The 17750-nt window shown below is 48.9% G+C and overlaps 1 protein-coding gene across 7 annotated transcripts in view; it reads right to left on the reverse strand.

Annotated features, from left to right (window-relative positions):
- Nucleotides 1-13499: 13499 nt before the first annotated feature.
- The window catches only part of CELF6 (CUGBP Elav-like family member 6), an 84064-nt gene continuing 79813 nt past the window's right edge, over nt 13500-17750 (reverse strand). For 4 of the 7 annotated variants that reach the window (XM_012451265.2, XM_012451269.2, XM_012451275.3 and 1 more), the window contains 5 exons: nt 17606-17668; nt 17285-17365; nt 17054-17197; nt 15983-16138; nt 13500-15106 (listed from right to left, as the gene is read on the reverse strand). In XM_012451265.2, the coding sequence (XP_012306688.2) occupies nt 16011-16138; nt 17054-17197; nt 17285-17365; nt 17606-17668 (416 nt within the window). In that variant the 3' untranslated portion in view covers nt 13500-15106; nt 15983-16010. Of the gene's footprint in view, nt 15107-15982; nt 16139-17053; nt 17198-17284; nt 17366-17605; nt 17669-17750 lie in introns of those variants that run through there. The other 3 variants (XM_012451276.3, XM_012451277.3, XM_012451267.3) reach the window with 3 other exon arrangements.

A 17750-nucleotide genomic window follows, 5' to 3' on the forward strand; every position in this document is an offset into this window, starting at 1 on the left:
CACTTCGGCCACCCTGCGGAGGCCGGGCGGACCCCGCACCCTTCCCGCGGCGCGGCCGCACCGCCCCGTGCCCGCACCGCCCCGTGCCCGTGGAGGCGGCCCCACAGGCCAGCCTCGCGAGTACTCACGGCGACCCCGGGCCGCGCGCGGGCGCGGGCGCGGCCGCCGCCGACGGGACGAGCGGCCCGGGACGCCCCGCGGGGGCGGAGCGGGGGGCCAAGGGGCGGGGGCCGGGCCTGGCGGGCGAGGTCGCGCACCCCACGCCTCGTCGTTCCGTCACAGGCGCGCTCAGCCACTCTGCGCACACTCGCGCGGTGACACCATGGCACGTGGCCCGCTCCTGACCAACAGCCTGCCGGCCTGCTCCTGGGCGCGCCTCTGCCGCCGACGCCAGCCCTGAAACGCCTGCGCGACGGTGGCTAGTCGGGAGGCGGTGCGGAGCTGGGGGTGGCGCCTGCGCCGTGGGTAGGGGAGGAGGTGGAGAAGGAAGAGGGACTCCGAGGGTGTGCGGAGAGCCTTCCAGAGAGGAATGCTTGCATTTGGCGCCCCGTGTGGTTGGGAGGAATGAGCAGGGAGGGCAACCCGGTTTGCTTGTAGGCTGGGAGAGAGTCCTGTTGCTCGGGCCAACAGATAAGAGATTGAATGGGAAGTCCTGAGGCCCTGCTGACTGCAGGTTTCTCTGGTTCGCTAATGGAAGTCAAACACCTCCGGCTTTAAAAATCCTTACATTTGGCTGGGCGCTGTTGCTCACACCTGTAATTCCAGCACTTTGGGAGGTCGAGGCAGGCAGATGACCTGAAGTCAGGGGTTCAAGACCAGCCTGGCCAACATGGCGAAACCCCATCTCTACTAAAAATACAAAAATTAGCCGGGTGTGGTGGCGGGCGCCTGTAATCACAGCTACTTGGGAGGCCGAGGCAGGAGAATCGCTTGAAGCGGGGGGCAGAGGTTGCAGTGAGCTGAGATGGTGCCACTGCACTCCAGCCTGGACGATAGAGAAAGTCTCAGTCTCAAAGAGAGAGAGAGAGAGAGAGGAAAAGAAAGGAAGAAAGAAAAGAAAGAAGAGACTCAGTCTCAAACAAATAAATATGGAGAGAGACTCGATCTCAAATAAATAAATACATAAATAAATACATAAAATAAAATAAAATTCTTACATTTAACTCATTTGCTCCCCTGGTAGCTGCAGCATGATGGAAAGCACCCTGGCCTTCTAGTCAGTCTGGGTCTGAAGCTTGGGTTTGTTCAGCACTTATTAATAGTGCAGTCTTAAAGACTTTCACTTTTTGAGTCTGATTTCTCCTCTTTGAAGTGGAGACAGTAATACGTGTTTCATGGAGCCATTGTGGTGAGGATGAACTGAGATCGCATCAGGTTGAACTGTACAAAATTGCTATTTTTGTAGTTTATAAACAGTCAAATACCTTCAACTTCATCCGATTCCAACTAATCCACGTAAAGTAAGCAGCGGAGTACCTGAGACTAGGAAGCAGTCGGTACATGGAAGCTGTAATTGTGGTTGGTAACCCTAGACATGAATGGACCTCCTTCATTCTCATCAGTCTTGGGGCTTCCACATGCCCCTCTTTTCCATCAGCACTAATGGGAAAAGGCTTATCTTAGACCTACTCTGCTTCCTCACTCCCTCTTTGTAGCTGGACACAGCACACACAGAGAAGGCTTTGGCCTTGAGTGATAGAAACATGTCATGTCTATCCCTCCTGAGCTGGCCTCAGAAGTTTCCCGGTGAACTTTTTGTTGTTGCCGCTGTTGATTGACATTCGCACATTCTCAGCCTCTCCTTTCTAACTCCTTTCCCTTTTGATGTCCACCCCTGCTCACTTTGCCACTCAGCCTGGGCCACAACATTGTGTCAGTATTAGTTTGTTACACTTATTGCTTATAGTAACTGAAAAGAGTGAGGGATCAACATAGCCTCGGTTTCAATATAGCCTTGGTTTCAGAGTGCAGAAGTTCAGAGTAGTAAGGGAAGGAGTTGGGCCTGCTCTGTAAAACAACTCACCATCAGGGGGCCCATAACGGCTTTTGAGAGCCATGCGTGTCTGGGAGTGTTTGAACATAAGCACTGTGCCCACGTTGAGTGACAGACAAGTCAAACTCCGGTATTCAATCCCCTTTCGGATTCCCCCTTCCCAGCATATCACCAGCTCTTCTATTCATCATGAATCTCAACCACCTCAGAGTTTATCAGTATCTTCCAGGCTTCACCTCTTTTCCTACCCAGTCCAGATCTTTGGTCAGTCATTTCGATCACATTTTTGTTAATATGCTTGCGCTTACTCTGTAAAAATCACACTCCTGGGTCATGCCAGCTATCTACCTTCTCTAGTCTCCCATCCTAAACCAGGATAAAAGAAATCACCCAATCCGGCACACTTGAACTTGTGAGTGGACACCATTTTAGGTTAGTCTAGCCCATGAACCATATTCTGTGGGAATTGTAGTTTCCACACCCACACTCTGTGTCTGCAGTCCCCAGGGCCGTGTTTGTCTTGTGTGACCCCTGGCACTCTAGCTGCAGTTTATTGAACTGAAAGTGGATTCCTGATCTAAGCTGTGTTAAGTAGATGTTCTCACCTAAAAATCCAGGATTAGAGCTGACAGATTATGGTTCTAACTGGACTGGTTTCTTAAGCAAAAGAGACATAGACTCAGGAGCTATGGTACATCCACCTACTATAATGAAGGAGAAAAGGAAAAAGACCATCTGGGGACACAGAATGAAGCATGGAGAGGCAAAGACCAGAAATGGTGAGACTACTCTCTGCTTCCTGTCAGCTTCCCAGGCACCTCTCCCTTCCTTCCTTCTCCTTCCTTCCTTCCTCCTTCCCTCCCTCCCTCCCTCCCTTCTTTCCTTCCTTCCTGTCTTTTCTTGTCTTTTGAGATAGAGTTTTACTCTATCACTCAGGCTGGAGTGCAATGCTGTGATCATTGCCTACTGCAGCCTCCAAGGCTCAAGCGTGCACTACCTTATCTGGCTAACTAAAAAAATTATTTTGTGTGGAGATAGGGTCCCCCTATGTTGCCCAGGCTGATTTGAACTCCTGGGCTCAAGCAGTCCTCCATCTTGGTCTCCCAAAGTGCTGGTATTACAGGTGTGAGCCACCACGCCTGGCCCTGGCACTTTCTGAGGCCTTTTGATCTTGGGGGACTACGAGTCACTTTTCATCTAAAATAAATGGCTTAAACTAGCTTAATGTGCACCTAGTACAGCGCTCCTACAAATTCACTGTCTCCTCAGCAGAACCCTCAGTGTACCCAGTAGCCCTTCCACATGTCAGCCTCTCTCACCATCCCCAATTCTGCTTCACATTAAAAAAAAAAAAAGACTGGGTAGCAGCTACGTGGGTGGCTGAGGCAGGAGGATTTCTGGAGCCCAGTAGTTCAAGGCTACCGTGAGCTGTGGTTATGCCACTTCACTCCAGCCTCAGCAACGGAGCGAGACTTCCCATCTCTTTAGTAAAAAAGGCCATGGGGGAACTGCCTCAATTTTCTGTCCCCTCCAAACATTGGAGTCTCTCCCATTCTTTCTGTTTCAGAAGTGGAGACGTCTCTCTTCAAATACAAAGTTAATCCTTTCACTATGATCTGTATTTCATTCCTTTTTGCCTCTTTAGGAAATTCACTCCTTCACTTACCTCTCTCTTTCATTTATATTCGACTTTCTCCTCTCCCCTACTCTTTGATCTTGGTATATAAACTTGATCAACTGGCCCAACCTTAAAATGAAAATCTAATTGGAATCCCATATGCCACGCTACTGATTTTTCTTACCTTCAACCAAGCTTCTAGGAGTAGTCTATACTCTCCCTGTCCACTTCCTTGTCTTTGACTGTTCCTTCAATCTGGTGTCATCTGACCTCTCCCCAAAATTTCTACTGAAAATACTTTCACCAAAGTGACAGATGACTTACAAATGGACAAATCCATTGGAAATGTTCAGGCTTAATTTATGACACACAGTGTCATTTGGCACTGTCGATCATCCTGCCCCTGCAATTGACCGCAGTGTCATTTGGCACTGTTGATCATTCTGACCCTGCAGCCCTTTCCTCTGTTGGCTCTTATGGGTTATATTCATCCCGTTTCTTCCTACACCTTATATGGCTCCTTCACAGTATCCTTATCATACTCCCTTTCCATCATTCCCTACTTAAGTATAGAAGCAGTTCAGCCCACACCCATTTTTCCTCTTTTTGCTCTTCCCGGTGGCCTCCATGGCCACTTGAAGGAGATCTTGGTAATTTGGTGTTGCCCAGAAACTGAATCTTCTTCTCACGTTACAAGTCTTGGAAGTAAGCAGAGCCCATCTTTCATGGCAGATACTGAAAGGTTGGATCTGTACTTTCCCAGCTCTCTAGCTAAGACAGAGGCATGTGACGTAGGCCTGGCCAAGCATCGTCCAGAAATGTAGATTCTGGAGTAAGTGATTCAGAGAAACAGTGGCAATGGTGACAGGAGGGCAGGGTCAGCTTAACCCCATGCCCAGGGACTCTCATGCTGTGGGTACTGGTGGTACTGGTGGCGGTGACATCCCGTGTCCAGTAGTGATGACAGCAGCAGTGGTTTTGAGGGGCTGGTTCTGGCATCTGAATTTGGCCTGCGCTCTGGTGGACTGGCCTCTCATTGTTCCTGCCTGTTTTCCAAGCTTGGGTCTCCTGCCTGGCAATCCTGTGACCCACCTAGTGCCCTTTAAACAAATGGCTCTTTCTAAATCCGCCTGCGTGACACACAGTTATAGACTGGAACTCTCAAATCTATATTCCCTTCCCGTACTTCCTGAGTTTCAGGTTGCCTTTGGACAAGTTGTCTTTGGGACAACTCCACTTGGATATTACATAGGCAAATATCTTCTCACTGTGTTTCTTTCATGTTCCTAGCTTAGTAAATCTCACCTGTGGCTTATTCAGCCTGAACCCTGAGAAGAAAGCATCTTAGACTTCTCCCATCCTTATTTAAACAGAACCAATTTCACCTTATAGACATCGTAAATTTAATATATCTTCTTCTTCTTCTTTTTGTTTTCAGACTCTGGCCTCCTGCCCTCTAGCTGCCTAAAAGCACTGAGACTCAGAAGGCAGAACAGGCCACGAGCCTGGGTCTGGCTTTTCCCAAGGGATTTTTTTTTGAGATGGAGTCTTGCTCTGTCACCCAGGCTGGAGTGCAACAGCGTGTTCTCAGCTCACTACAACTTCTGTCTCCCAGGTTCAAGCAATTCTCCTGCCTCAGCCTCCTGAGTAGTTGGGATTACAGGCACCTGCCACCATGCCCGGCTAATTTTTGTATTTTTAGTAGAAACAGGGTTTCACTATGTTGGTCAGGCTGGTCTTGAACTCCTGACTTCGTGATCCTCCCACCTCGGCCTCCCAAAGTTCTGGGATTACAGGCATGAGCCACAGCGCCCGGCCTTCCCAAGGGATATATTAGATACTCAGCAGAAAATGCAAGAGACTAAAAAGAAAGCCTGTGGAATGAGCCTCAGCCTCCTGGGGAGTAGTAAATAGGGTCTCACTATGTGGCCCAGGCTGGTCTCAAACTCCTGGCCTAAAGTTATCCTCCCACCTCAACCTCCCAAAGTGCTAAGATTACAAGTGTGAGCAAATAAATACATCTTAAATTGATCCCTCCTTTATATTCCTATTTTTCCCTACCAGAATTATTATTTCATTTGCCTCCTCATAGATTCCTTATCCAGTATCTGCTCCTCTAATCTGTTCTCCACTTAGCTGCTTAAGGGATCTCTCTAAAACTCAAATTTGGTCATGTCACTCCTCTATTGAAACCCTTCAATGGGCCAGACCGAGTGGCTCATGCCTGTAATCCCAGCACTTTTGGAGGCCAAGGCAGGTGGATCACTCGAGGTCAAGAATTAAATCTGGTGTCATCCGACCTCTCCTCAAAATTTCTACTGACAATATTTTCAACAATACTTTTCACCACAGCCTGGCCAACATGGCAAAACCCCTTCTCTACTAAAAATAGAAAAATTAGCTGGGCATGGTGGTTGGCTCCTGTAATCCCAGCTACTTGGGAGACTAAGGCAGGAGAACTGCTTGAACCCAGGAGGCAGAGGTTGCAGTGAGCTGAGATCGCACCATTGCACTCCAGCCAGGGCAACAGAGTGAGACGCTGTCTCAAAAAATAAAATAAAATAAAATAAAAATAAAACTCTTCAATGTCTCCTTATTACTCTCAGGATAAATATACCCTTTCTACAGATATGACCCTATTTGATTCACCACCCCTCACATGCATCCTGCACTCCAGCCTGGCCAGATTATACATTGTTATAGGCCATGCAGGACATACTTTTATATTTTGTAAGTATTAGTACTTAGTGGAGCTGACATTCACAATACCACCTCCTGCCCCCTTCCACCCCACACAGATGGATGCATGACCCATCAGGCCAGGCGAAGGACTCCATCATCCTGACCAAAGTAATTAATTCAGGTGTGGGTTTGTGACCTGAGTAAAGCCAATCATAATCTTCTGCTCAAAGCTCTCTTGCTTTTGAGGTCAATGTTCTAAGAGGATATGAGATTGAAACTGCTGGCACCCAGTTCTCCCTGCCACAGGACAGAGAATGCAGCCAAGGCATAAAAGGAAGCAGAGCTCTGAGAAATGGAATAAGAACGATCTGATGACATTGTTTGAGCCCCTGAGGTCAGCCTTGCCTGAGGTCAGTAATACCACCACACTTCTCAGTTCTTGTCTTGCTTAAGCTGGTTTATCTTGGTTCCTCTAAGTTGCTATTAAATCAGTCCTAATACAGAAATGGAATGAAGAATTGAACTGATGGCACTGAAGTGAAGTTGAGGCAGTGGAGATCTCCACCTGGCTGGGAAACTGGAAATCCCTGCTATTTGGTATCAAACCAGCTGGTTAAGTGATCATCTGTTTTATCTTGAGATTCAAGTCATGTATCCATCAAAGGGAGATTTCAGAGATGCACTGGGAAAAAAAGCCATTTGGATGTTGGAGTACATTGACCTCTTCTTGAGATTTTCAATAAGGTCCTCCAGTTTGACTTTCCTCCAGGCTGACAGAATCAAAACACTATACAGTTTTGTTCAGAGTTGCCTTTTCTGCCTTTTTTTTTGAGGTGGAGTCTTACTCTATTGCCCAGGCTGGAGTGCAATGGCGCGATCTCAGCTCACTGCAACCTCTGCCTCCTGGGTTCAAGAGATTCTCCTGCCTCACCCTCCTGAGTAGCTGGGATTACAGGTGTGCACCACCATACCCAGCTAATTTTTATATTTTTAGTAGAGAGGGGGTTTCACCATGTTGGTCAGGCTGGTCTCGAACTCCTGACCTCATGATCTGCCTGCCTCAGCCTCCCAAAGTGCTGGGATTACAGGCATGAGCCGCTGCGCCAGGCCACCTTTTCTGCTTTTGACCAGCAATCCAGACTGCTAAAGGTCAAATAATCATGCATCTTGTAGACTATAAAGGCCAAATCCTTTTCCCCAAGCTAAAGTGAGTAAGAACAAAGGCCTAGAGGTAGGAAGTAGGAAATATTGGAGTAAGTTTAGGGTCTGGAAAGTTCCAGGGAAAAGAAAGGGAGAATCCTGATCCTCCAACCTGAATGCTTCCCTTTCCTCCCAAAATAAATAAGATGTATTTGAGTTGGAATCCAGACAGTGTTGGGGGTTCTGGTGCCTGGAGACTTTGGCTGTGAATCCTGTAGGAGAGAATGGGATGTACTGGGCACAAACTTCATGCGTCTTCTTGGGTTACCTAAGCCGCCTCCTTCTTTCTCTCTCTTGGTTGGCACCCTGCCTGTGCTAAGCAGCCCTTCTACTTCCACGTCTCTAGTAGAAATGCCACACAGCAGGCCATGGGAGCTGACTTCCCAGCAGCCACCCAGGGAGCATATGATGCAACTGAGAGGTGGAGGGGAGTTAGCTTCTTGTGGGGTGGCATCTTGGACAACAGAAAACAGGAGAGGAGAGGGGAAAAGAAGCATTAATTCCCTCTCAAATCTCCCCTTGGTGAACTGCTCCAAGATGCCATTTCTCCTTTTTTTTTTTTTTTTTTGAGACGGAGTTTCGCACTTGTTACCCAGGCTGGAGTGCAATGGCGTGATCTCGGCTCACCGCAACCTCCGTCTCCTGGGTTCAGGCAATTCTCCTGCCTCAGCCTCCTGAGTAGCTGGGACTACAGGCGTGCACCACCATGCCCAGCTAATTTTTTGTATTTTTAGTAGAGACGGGGTTTCACCATGTTGACCAGGATGTTCTCAATCTGTTGACCTCATGATCCACCCGCCTCGGCCTCCCAAAGTGCTGGGATTACAGGCGTGAGCCACCGTGCCCGGCCGCCATTTCTCCTTGAAAACATCATGTGCTTGGCAGACAAGTCTGACAGGTGACCTGCTCTCTCCTCCTGGCTCATACGAAGTGGCAGCCAGCATAGTACTGCATCATCTCCCACTGCCTTCATCTCTTCTCCCTTTCACCATCCTGGACTTCCACCTCCCCCCAAAATGTCAGCACTTACCTCAGAATCTGCTTTCTAGAGTACTTGGGTTAAGATATGGAGACAAAATCAAAGCCCCCATCCCTATATTAAGTCCCAACAGTGGGGTAACATAAAGATCCTGAGGACACAGCTGAGTTTTCCTACTCAAATGCAGGGAATCCAGCCCAGATTGGTGGCTTCCTCTCGGGAGTCCAGTGTCAGGTCACCGGGTCAGGCCATCTCGGGACTACTCCCCAGGAGGCTGAGGCTCATTCCACAGGCTTTCTTTTTACTCTCTTGCATTTTATGCTGAGCACCTGAGATATCCCTTGGGAAAGCTAGAGCCAGGCTTGTGGACTGTTCTGGCTTCTGAGTTTTATGCTTTTAGGCAACTAGAGGGCAGGAGGCCAGAGTCTGGAAGTTCAAAGTCCCCTCTACAGATGACCAGTCAAAGGCTTTGGTCAGCCCAGGTTTCTAGAGGGCAGAGGTTGCCGTAATAGCTGTGTCTGGAGTTGGGGCTACAGAGAAAAAGTGTGGCCCTCTGCCCCTTCTTAGTTTGCACTTGGCACAGACTTGGCCACCTCTTTGCAGATCCCAGCTGGCTCAGGCTGCAGGCTGGAAGGGCAGCTACATGGCCCACGTTGGCTCTTAGCTCCCTGATCTCATGGGGTTTCTTCCAAATAATACAGGGCTGTGTAACATAACTGTGCAAATATACTGGCCATAGAATGAGGCCCAGAGGCCAGAAACAGCCTCTGAATCCCTGCTGGGTTTGGCTATGTCAAGATGGAGGCAAGTGCAATCAGGACAGTGGTTGCTCAAGGATTACAGCCCAAGCTGGAAAGGATCAAGCGAGATTCTGTGATATCATCACAGCACCCTCTTTTGGAAGGTATTCCATGTATGTTCTGCTCCACTGAGGCCAGGGTCAGCCCCCAGATCTGGTCAGAGCACATAGAAAAATCAGAGCTGCTTCAAGGTCAGAGGTTACTAAGAGGTCCTATCTCAGACCAGAGGTCTTTTCTCCCTACATCCAAGACACCCAGGTGGCATCCAGCAAGAGAAATTCATTCTAGGGGCTCTGCTGGAGGCTGAAGACTCTGCCCAAGTTCTAGAGGTTCTCAGAGGGCCCCCCAAATTCTGTGTCAACTGATAGACTCCCCTGAGGAGTCTTTTGATAATGTGGCCTCAGTGTAATAATGGGCCATAGTCAGAGCCAGAGGAGTACAGCAAGCTGCAGGTTCCTGGCCCGAGAGTGCTTGACTGGTTGCTTCCATCCTGTCCTACGCATCTCCTTGGGGCTGAGGCCTAGGAGCCAGCACTGCTCAGGGATTTTGACTGTCTGGTCAAGACCAAGGTCACTAGAGCATGAGCTGGCCAAGTGTTGAATAGGTAATCTCTCTTGGTGGGTAGTGAGCAGATTAAGGTTGACTTACCACCATAGACAGGCCATTATGGAAGCCATGAAGCTGAGGGGGAGGGGAATGGCCAGTGTAACCTGTTGCTAAGATACAGAAATCACATGAGCTAGATTGAGACTCGTGGAGCAGGGCATTATCAATGGATTCCTGATGATGGTTACCAGCTCACAGAAAGCCCACGAATCAGAGAATCCTCACAACTGACAAACAAAGATCTGGGAATGCTTAATCTCTAAGGCAGTCTTTAAACCCAAAACTGGCTGGGCACGGTGGCTCACATCTGTAATCTCAGCACTTTGGGAGGCCAAGGCTGGTGGATCACTTGAGGCCAGGAGTTCAAGACCAGCCTGATCAACATAGTGAAACCCCATCTCTACTAAAAATACAAAAACTAGCCAGGTGTGGTGGTGGGCACCTGTAATCCCAGCTACTCAGGAGGCTGAGGCATGAGAATCGCTTGAACCCAGGAGACAGAGGTTGTAGTGAGCTGAGATTGCACTACTGCACTTCAGCCTGGGCAACAAAGCAAGACTCTGTCTCAATAAAAAAAGTCAAAACCATGTCAAAAGGGAAGTGGGATGCTTCAGTTCCAAAGGTCCATCCTCTCAGGGATGTCCATAAAGAACAATGGACAAAGGAGACATTTCCCAGTAGAAAGGACCAAAAACAATAGGTTTTGCTGACCAAGAAATTCACTCCACTGTCCAGAGGATGTTTTATATGCTGTAGATTAGTGACCATTATATTCTCTTCTCCCCTATTCCAAATGGAAGGTTTTTAAAAAACGATTACAGCCAGGTGCAGTGACATGCACCTGTAGTCCCAGCTAGTCAGGAGGCTGAGGTGAGAGGATCACTTGAGCCTAGGAGTTCAAATCTAGCCTGGGCAACAGAGCAAGAACCCATCTTAATTTAAAAATTATTCAGTGGTGAGTATTTGTAGTCCCAGCTTCTCAGGAGGCTGAGGCAGGAGAATTGCTTGAGGCCAGAAGTTCAAGTCCAGCCTTGACAACATTAGCAAGACCCATCTCTTTTTTTTTTTTTAATATAGAGAATTTATTTGGGCCAAGGCTGAGGACTATAGCCCTGGCCATACTTCAGGTTGGTTTGGAGAGTGCTCTGGGGAACAAAGGAGAGGCTCAACTTTTTAAAGAAAAAGACACAAATCAGGGGAGGGGAACAATTACAAAAGATGCTCATCAGGCATTCTCATTGAAGTTTTTAATTTTTTTCCTTGAGACAGGGTGTTACGCTGTCACCCAGGCTGGAGTGCAGTGGCGTAATCACAGCTCACTGTAGCCTCAGCTTCCCAGGCTCAGGTGATTCTCCCACGTCAGCCTTTCAAATAACTGGCACTACAGGCATGTGCCACTACGAGCAAGACCCATCTCTTTAAAACAAATTGTTATCCTCTTTCCCTCCATTATTTCACATTGGTTATAAGGCAAGTATGGGGTAGTTAAGTTTATCTTTTACCCGTAGATTGTAAAATCTTAAGAAGTCATATCCAGACCTGAGCAGGAATTGCCCATCACCAAGGAACCCTGGACTGAGGACTCAATAAAGCAACTAGATGTGATTCTGTTTTTTGTTGTTGTTGTTGTTTGTTTTTGAGATGGAGTTTTCTCTTGTTGCCCAAGGTGGAGTGCAATGGCGCGATCTCGGCTCACCTCAACCTCCACCTCCCGGATTCAAGCAATTCTCCTGCCTCAGCCTCCTGAGCAGCTGGGATTACAGGCACGTACCACCACGTCCAGCTAATTTTGTAGTTTTAGTAGAGACGGGGTTTCTCCATGTTGGTCAGTCTGGTCTCAACTCCCAACTTCAGGCGCTTCACTTGCCTCAGCCTGCCAGAGTGCTGGGATTACAGGCGTGAGCACCGCGCCCAGCCCTGTGATTCTGTTTTATCTCCCATTGGGAAATTGGTGAATGTGGTTTTTGTTGGGTCTAGGGTTATCACATTGTCAGGCAGGCACATTTTTGAAATTGTGTTTGTCAGGAAAAGTATGGGTGAATGCAATAAAGGGTGGGATATAGTGGATGCGTATCATTTATCTGCCCACCGTCCCTTCCTTGGGGACCCATTTCTCCCCCTCCACACAGTCCTGATGAAGTTGTCAATTACGGTGGCCTACTCTTCCATCCTAGTGGTGGGCATGTGTCCAAAGCTGGCCAAAGTCCTCCTGGGATTTTAGAACTAGAACTAATGAGGCCAACATACGGAAGGAAGCAGAGCCAAGAGATGGAGACATCATCCTTTGAACCCCTAGATCCAGCCATGCTTCAGGGCAGATACAGCCTTTGATTTATCAGTTATGTAAACCAATTAGTTTCCAATTGGCCTAAACATGTTTGAGCTGGGTTTCTGACACTTGCAACTCAAAAGGTCCAGACTAATACATGCACACAGAGAGACACAAACACCATATTGTTCAAACTCATCAGACATTGTGTAAGTCTTCCATGATCTTACCAGGGGTCAGCAAACTTTTTGTCTAAAGGACAAGATAGATATTTTAGGCTGTGTGGGCCGCGTATGGTCACTGCTTACTTTCTTGTTTTGTTTTGACAACCCTTTAAAAATGTTAAAAAAAAAAAAAAAAATCTTAGTTTTGTAGTTTATACAAAAATAGGCCACAAGCCAGATGTGGCCCACAAGCCGTTGTTTGCCAACCCCTGATCTAGACCATGTCAACCCTTGAAGCTTTGGAATCACATAGTCTGTCAGTCCCTGGCCCATACTCTAAAGTATGAAGCAAAATATTCTAAATGCCATTTTGGTTCAAGTGTCTTGACATGACTCAGTCAAGGTAAGGTTCAGGGTAGAGTTAGGAATGGGAAAAGGGTCTTGTCTTGTGCCTATTATCTGCCATGCAACAGGCATTGAATAAATGGCAATCATTATTATTTCTTGGTAATAAAGATAATTTTCCAAAATGATGCAGCTGTCTAAATGGCTTTGTCTAAAAGTCCCAGTTCTTCCTTTTTTTTTCTTTTGTTTTCTTTTTTTTTTTTTTTGAAGACGGTGTTTCACCATGTTAGTCAGGCTGGTCTTGAACTCCCAACCTCAGGTGATCCATCTGCCTTGGCCTCCAAAGTGCTTGGATTACAGGCGTGAGCCACCATGCCCAGCCACAGTTCTTCCTTAAAGACTTTTCCCCCTCTTAATCTCCTTCAGAAAGTATTTCACAGACCTCCCCAACCAGTAAAATCTGAATTAGGTGCTCTTCTTCTTCCAAGCACGACCTTCTATGGCCCTCCATTATAACTGCATTCTTTGTCTCTCTTTCCCCTTAACTCTGGGTCCTTGGAACATGCCTGATCCCCAACATGTAGCACAGTGCTTAGCAGCTAGCCTCAGGGGACTCTGTGCCTCCATGTGAATCTCGGTTTAAGGGTGCAGGTACTGTGTGTCTCTATCTGTCTCCAGGGTGGTCGCTCTGGGAGTCAGCATTGTGTTGGTGTACACATACCCTCTGGTTCTTCTCTCAGTTGGAAAATACTTGTGGATGTCCTCCACACCTTACCTGGTAATATTATTGCCAGATCTATGTTTCATTCCCATTCCCTCCAAAAATGAGTCGAAGACAGAGGAACAGGTGGGAACAAGTTTTCTTAGAAACTGTTATGAAGGAGAAGCCCTCCAACCCCAGCCCCACATCTTTTGCTATCTGATGTGTTACCAGATCAGAGGCCTTCAGCCTCAGCAACATCTGGGGACTAGAGTGACCCCACACAGCACAGCTGGGGCCTCAGACTAAGCTGATTCATGTCTGTGGGGTGGAGGGGAAATCCTCCTGGGAAAAATATGTGCAAGGCCCTGCAGGCCCAGGAAAGGCTGACCAAGGCAAGGTGAGTCATGGTGTTCTAAGCTGAATCTTTTGCCCATCTCACAGAAGCAGGCAGGAAGCACCACCATTGATCAGCTTTATATGGCACCCACTGTATACAACAGACAGACAAAGACAGACAGACAGAGCACACACCACTTCTAAGCTCAACACTGCTCACCAACTAGAAGCACCTCGGTTAAGCACATGTGAGACACTCTTGCATAGGAAAGATGTACTTTTTAAAGGAATGAAGAAGTATTTTGGCAAAACATCTACTTCCCTCCCAGGTCCGGGGTAAAGAGGGACCTCTAATTCTGAAGCTTCTACATATTGAAAAATTTCCCCTTCTCAATGGCAGTATATACAGTAGCAAACCTTCTAAGTCTGTTGTCACAGCCCTCTACAGATATCCTGAATCTACTTTACAGGTAGGCAAACTTAGACTAAGAGACAGAAGGTAGCCTGAAGCAAGGGGACACTCGGACTGGTTCAAGGGGAGGGGAAACAGGAGGTGTCTCAGCTCAGCCAAAGGCAGGGCCTCTGTCTACCTGGATTGGCAAGGGAAAGGCTCAGGTGGCCAGAACTCCCTCTTTCTTCCTGCCTGGGGAAGCAGCGGTTCCACAGAAAAGGCAGTCCCACTCTTGCTGGCTAGGGGGCCTCCGGGGATGGCAAAGACCAGGACAGGCCTGAGCTCCGCCCGGGGCCTCTTCCGGATGCACTCTGAGTTTGGGGATTGTGGATTGCGAGTTCACTGCGTCCATAACTTTCTCATTACCTGCATGTGAGCCTAGACCTCAAATTCTTAATTACTTTTAAAAGGGCAGGGTGGGGGAGTGGCTGAAGAGGGAATGAGACACAGAACAATCTTTCCACAGCCTCCCTCTGCCTCGGCTGGGGCTGTCAAAGGTCTCCTTCACCCTGTCTCCTAGGGATATTTAAAGGCAGCTTTTACGAGACTCTATACTGTCATTTTTTGTTGTTTGTTTCTCTTTTTTTTTTTGTTTTACTTTATATAGATATATATATTCTTAAAAAAGCAATAGTCCTTTGGTCCCTAAACTCTAAGGAATGATATGATTTTGAAAGAAGTAAATCTGGGCTTCCCCAGTGGAGAAGCCCTTGGCATCCCCAACACCCTCTGCTGGTTCCCCTGGACAGTCACTCCTCAGCCAGCCCTAGTTGCTCTGCCAGCCTCAGCTCTATGCTGCAGGCACAGAACAACCCACTTGATAAAAACAATCCTTAGCGTGGCCTTAGCCCCAGGCACCAGCCTTGGGTCCGATCCACCTCCATCCGCAGCGGCGCCTTCGGGAAGAGCTGCTCAAGCGTTTCTGTGCTTTTCCTCTCCTTTCTTCTCACTCTTCTGTTTCTGTTGTTGAGTATTCATGGATGAGAAGGGAGGGGGGGAAAGGCAAAAATCACCTTGGAGGGCAAGACCAGCAGAGCAGCTTGCCCCCATCAGCGACATCTCAGGTGAGTGGCTGGACCCCTCTTCCCAAGGAGTGGGGCCGGAGCAGGGCCGAGGCAGCAGGCTGGTCCACTGAACCCAGACCCTGAATCCTGAGCAGGAGACCCCAACCCCACATCCCCTCCAGAAAGCTCCTGGGGTAGCTCAAAGTAAGGCAGGGCCATGTGGGCTTTCGGAGACAGAAAATCTCTAAAAGTTGCAGGGAGCATCCTATGGACCCATGACCTTGCTAAAAAGGTAGAAGAACCTGGCCCATCTCTCCCCCCATCACCCACCACGCCCTGCAGATTCTACCTCTGAAGAATGTTTGCTTCTCTTTCTCCACCCCCATGTTCACTGCCATTATAACAGCCCTTACTTCTAGTTCTTTCTCTGCTTAAACTCCTCGACAGTTCTTTCTCATCTTCAGGATAAAGTCCAAACTCATGGCCTTTCAGACTCTTGAAAACTGGCTCAAACCTACTTTTCCAGTCTCATTTTCCAGCCTCCTGGACCCACCCCACATGCAGGCTCTCTAGTCCCATCGGCTGTCTCTGGAGTAGGACTGCTTCCCCGGGCAGAAAGACTCTGATGGTCTCTCCTAGTCTGCAGAGCAGGAAAGTTGTCTAATTGATCTCAGTCCTTGGATTGAAGGAAAAGCACAAAGTCTCCATCTGAGGATTCCTCCTAGCTCCTGCCTCTTCTTTCTATCTTAGAGGTGGGCGCCTCCAAGGTCCCAAAAGCTGGGAGGGCATCATCACTCAGGCGTCATATGCCTGGGGTCCATCAGAGACTCACCTCTCTGTGGCTGGCCGGTGAGAGCTGGTCAGTAAGGCCGGTTGGCATCCTTGGGCCGCTTTAGCTGCACCTTGAGCCTCTTCATGCCAATTTGAAAGCCATTCATCGCCTGAATAGCAGTCTGGGCACTAGTTGGATTGTCAAAACTAACAAACCCTGGAAGGTGTAGGCAAAGAGGTTAGCTGGGAACTCTGCCTGGCAGGGCCTCCTTTCTCTCTACCAGCTTCCTCCTCTTCCAGCCCCCTGAGGCCAGTTCCATCAAACACATACCCCTCCACTGTTTGTGGACACATGGATATAAATTCATAGGCAGATGGCCTGAGATTCCTAAAGGGGTGATTCTTAGAAGGATGGGAGGCAACTCTGAGTGTGTGTGCAGGGTCAGGGTGTTGACTGGGATGTTTTGTGTTTTTCCTGGCATGGGTTGGCTGTCTCTCTCCATGTTCCCATTCTGGTCCTCAGAACCACAATTGGAGTTGGAGGGGATCTCTGGTCTCAGAACCAGACTCCTCCTGCCCTGGCCAGACTCCAAAGCCCTGACCTAGCTGGCCACATTGCTGGTGGACACCTGATCGTCCAGGTAAACCTGAAATAAGGTTTGTTCTTTTTAATTTTTTTTTGAGATGGAGTCTTGTTCTGTTGCCCAGGCTGGACTGCAGTGGTGCCATCTCGGCTCACTGCAAACTCTCCCTCCTGGTTTCAAGGAATTCTCCTGCCTAAGTCTCCCAAGTACCTGGGATTACAGGCACCCATCACCATGTCCAGCTAATTTTTGTATTTTTAGTAGAGACAGGGTTTCGCCATGTTGACCAGGCTGGTCTCAGAGTCCTGACTCAAGTGATTCGCCCACCTCGGTCTCCCAAAGTGCTGGGATTACAGGCGTGAGCCACTGCGCCTGACCAAGGCTTGTTCTTGGCCTAAGCTTAGCCCCATCACTGGTTTGTGACCCCATTTTGTGCCATACATTGAACCTCAGGAAATCACTGCCTTATGGAAGGACAATTGTAGGATCTGTAGGGAATCCTTAATAGTTAGAGGTGGGAGAGGCCTAGGGGTAGGTTCTCAGCTCACCAAAACACTTGCTCTGGTTGGTGGCTCGATCCACAAAGACTTTGGCAGAGACAACAGCTCCAAAGGGCAGGAATGTCTGGATGAGTTCCGCATCACCAAACTCCTGAGGCAGGTGATAGATGAAGAGGTTACAGCCTTCCGGGCCTGCAGGAACGGTAGCAGGCTGGTTCAGGGGAGGGACCCTGAGTCCAGCCCCTCAAGGCTCTGCTCTCCAGCCCCCCAGTCCCTCACCTTCTCTCTGCTGCTGGGGCAGGGCTGAAGGCTGCTGGGGAAAAGCTGTGCTCACCGGGGCATAGGCCGACGGATAGGCTGCTGGAGACAGAGTGGGAAGTGGGCAATGATCCCCAGGAGCCGTTCCCGGAGCAGGGCCCCATCTGTCTGGACGCTTTTGACCAATTCAGCCCAGTCCACCATAACCCTCACCCCAAGAGAGGTCGTTCTGGGGGATGGGAGGATCAACTCCTTGGAACAGAGTCTAAATCCCCCACAAATCTCCCTATTTCTTTCTGGGGCCCTTCAACCTCCCCCAGGCCGCGTAGCGCCAAGTGAAACCTGCGTAGTGGTGCATCCCAGCGTAGGCCTGCTGCAGGGGGTCAGCCACGCCGGGGCTCTGGGCTGGGGAGAGAGGGGCGCACGGCCCATGGTGAAGGCAGGCGGGGCGAGCAGAGTGGGTGAGAAGCTCAGGGAGTGTGGGAGG

The sequence above is a fragment of the Aotus nancymaae genome, unplaced genomic scaffold (assembly GCF_030222135.1).
Source record: "Aotus nancymaae isolate 86718 unplaced genomic scaffold, 86718_ANA_hifiasm-v0.15.2.pri h1tg000003l, whole genome shotgun sequence".
NCBI classification, from domain to species: Eukaryota; Metazoa; Chordata; class Mammalia; order Primates; family Aotidae; genus Aotus; species Aotus nancymaae.